The 2,143-nt window shown below is 38.6% G+C and overlaps 1 protein-coding gene across 1 annotated transcript; it reads left to right on the plus strand.

Annotated features, from left to right (window-relative positions):
- Positions 1 to 969: 969 nt before the first annotated feature.
- On the plus strand, positions 970 to 2,135 carry LOC102209012 (protocadherin alpha-3-like; the record flags this gene model as incomplete). The annotated part of the gene is made up of 1 exon (XM_005719921.1): positions 970 to 2,135. A coding segment is annotated over exon 1 (1,056 nt), but the record flags the coding sequence as incomplete, so codon positions are not given.
- Between the last annotated feature and the right edge of the window lie 8 nt (positions 2,136 to 2,143).

A 2,143-nucleotide genomic window follows, 5' to 3' on the forward strand; every position in this document is an offset into this window, starting at 1 on the left:
AGGAGACACTTTTACCAGGACTCAGACTTTACCTACCAAAGAGAAGGTAAGAAATTAGCAAAAATTATGCAATGCATAAATCCATGCCTTGGGTAATTTCCATGTTTTGTTTGCTTATTGTTGTTGTTGTTGTTTTTTAAGTGGAATATGTTAGTACTAACTTCACAAACTATTTAAAGATGTGATTTTTCTTTATCGGTTTGGAGTTGAGTTGAAATGCACAGTTGTTAATAAGCCAAAATAAACAAAGTTCATGAACCTTTCAAGTTTAGACAGAACTTTATTGTCGCTCTCCGTGGTGCTGAAATCAGAAAGGTGCAAGTTGCCGGTCATTTGGAGGGTGCATCAGGGGACTTAATTGGGGCACGGTCGACAAAGACAAGTGTTTTCCCTGGAAACTTGACATACAATTCATGATAGATCTTTTTACTTAGTGGAGAATGGTGTAAAGTTTGTTTTATCACATTTAGCAAGGTTATTCGACCGCTTATTCAATCACCTTCGCTCTCATACTTTTAGAAATTAGGAAAATGTGTTTATTTTATGTCATAATAGTAGTAAGTTCTTGCTGTATCTTTCTGGTGTCGAAATATTTTCAATAAGGTCTGTCAATTATAACTCGTGTACTTTTAGACGGGGTATCACCAAGAGGAAAGTTATGATTTTTTTTCTTTGTTAACTGAGAATTAATCAGAATGGGAAAAGGAAAAAAAAATCCTTTGAAATGCACCATAACATATAAGTTAACAGGGTTATGTTCATAATTAATGAGAAGTTGATCGCCTTGGACGGGTGGGTAGTCATTTAATTGTTGCTGTTCCTAAAGCTTAAATGCAGTTATTTTACATTACCAGATGGTGGCACTGAAGACCATGACATCTAGATGTTATTTCTAAAGGCATAAGACTCCACCCAGAAACAGAGGATGATCTTTCTCTGGGCTTTGTAACAAAGAGGCGCAGAGCGAGAGAGAAAGGGCGAAAAATTTATCAGGCTGACTTGTTGTGATTGCCTTTGTTTGCGGATATCTGACGGTTGCTGGTGGACACAAAGTGTGCCTGATTTCGGTGGATTTAATCATGCATTTCCCAACAAAAACAGATATTTTGCGGGCTTATTCTGTGGCCGTGCTGCTGAATTATTGCTGGGAAGCGGTGTCTGGACAGCTCTCGTACTCTGTATCGGAGGAGGAAAATACTGGGACATCTGTTGGAAATATTGCCAAAGATCTAAATCTCAATGTACAGGATTTAGAGTCTCGTAGGTTTCAGATTGTTAGTGGATCACAGAAGAAGTATTTCGATGTGAATTTAAAAACTGGTGTTCTTTATGTCAGCGAAAGAATCGACCGCGAGGAGCTTTGTGGAAGGGCTTCAAAATGTACTGTCAATGTAGAGGCGGTGATCAACGACCCGCTGAAGCTTTATCGCTTAGAGATAAATATAAAAGACATAAACGACAACGCACCAGTTTTCTCTGAGAAGCTGCAGTCGCTTGATGTTCCAGAAAATACTTTACCGGGAGTCAAATTTGGACTGATAGAGGCATCAGATTTGGATGTCGGTAAAAACGGTGTTAATACATATAAACTTAGTAATAACGATTATTTTACATTAGATATTCATAAAGGAGAAGACAGCGTGTCTGCTGAGTTAGTACTGCAGAAATCGTTAGACAGAGAGCAGGATTCTGTTATAAAACTCACACTGACTGCAGTAGACGGAGGAAACCCACCCAAGTCAGGGACATCGCTTATTATCATTTCCGTGATGGATACTAATGACAACCATCCCGTGTTCAGTAAGTCTTTGTACAAAATTAAAATTCCTGAAAACTTGTCCAGTGGGTCGACGGTGATTACGCTGAATGCAACAGACACAGATGAGGGTTCAAACAGTGAAATTGAATATTCTTTGAGAAAAAAAGGCCAAGATCATATTTTAGATTTATTTGAAATTAATTCAAAAACGGGAGTGATTTCAGTTAAGGGTAAAGTCGATTATGAAGAAAATCGTGCATTTGAGATCCATGCGGAGGCAAGTGACAAAGGTCAGCCTCCGATGTCTGCTCATTGCAAAGTGTTGGTAGAAGTGCTAGATCTAAATGACAACGCTCCTGAGATCACGGTAACGTCACTACTAAA

This window comes from Pundamilia nyererei, unplaced genomic scaffold (assembly GCF_000239375.1).
Source record: "Pundamilia nyererei isolate P.nyererei 1_Seehausen unplaced genomic scaffold, PunNye1.0 scaffold00001, whole genome shotgun sequence".
Classification (NCBI taxonomy): domain Eukaryota; kingdom Metazoa; phylum Chordata; class Actinopteri; order Cichliformes; family Cichlidae; genus Pundamilia; species Pundamilia nyererei.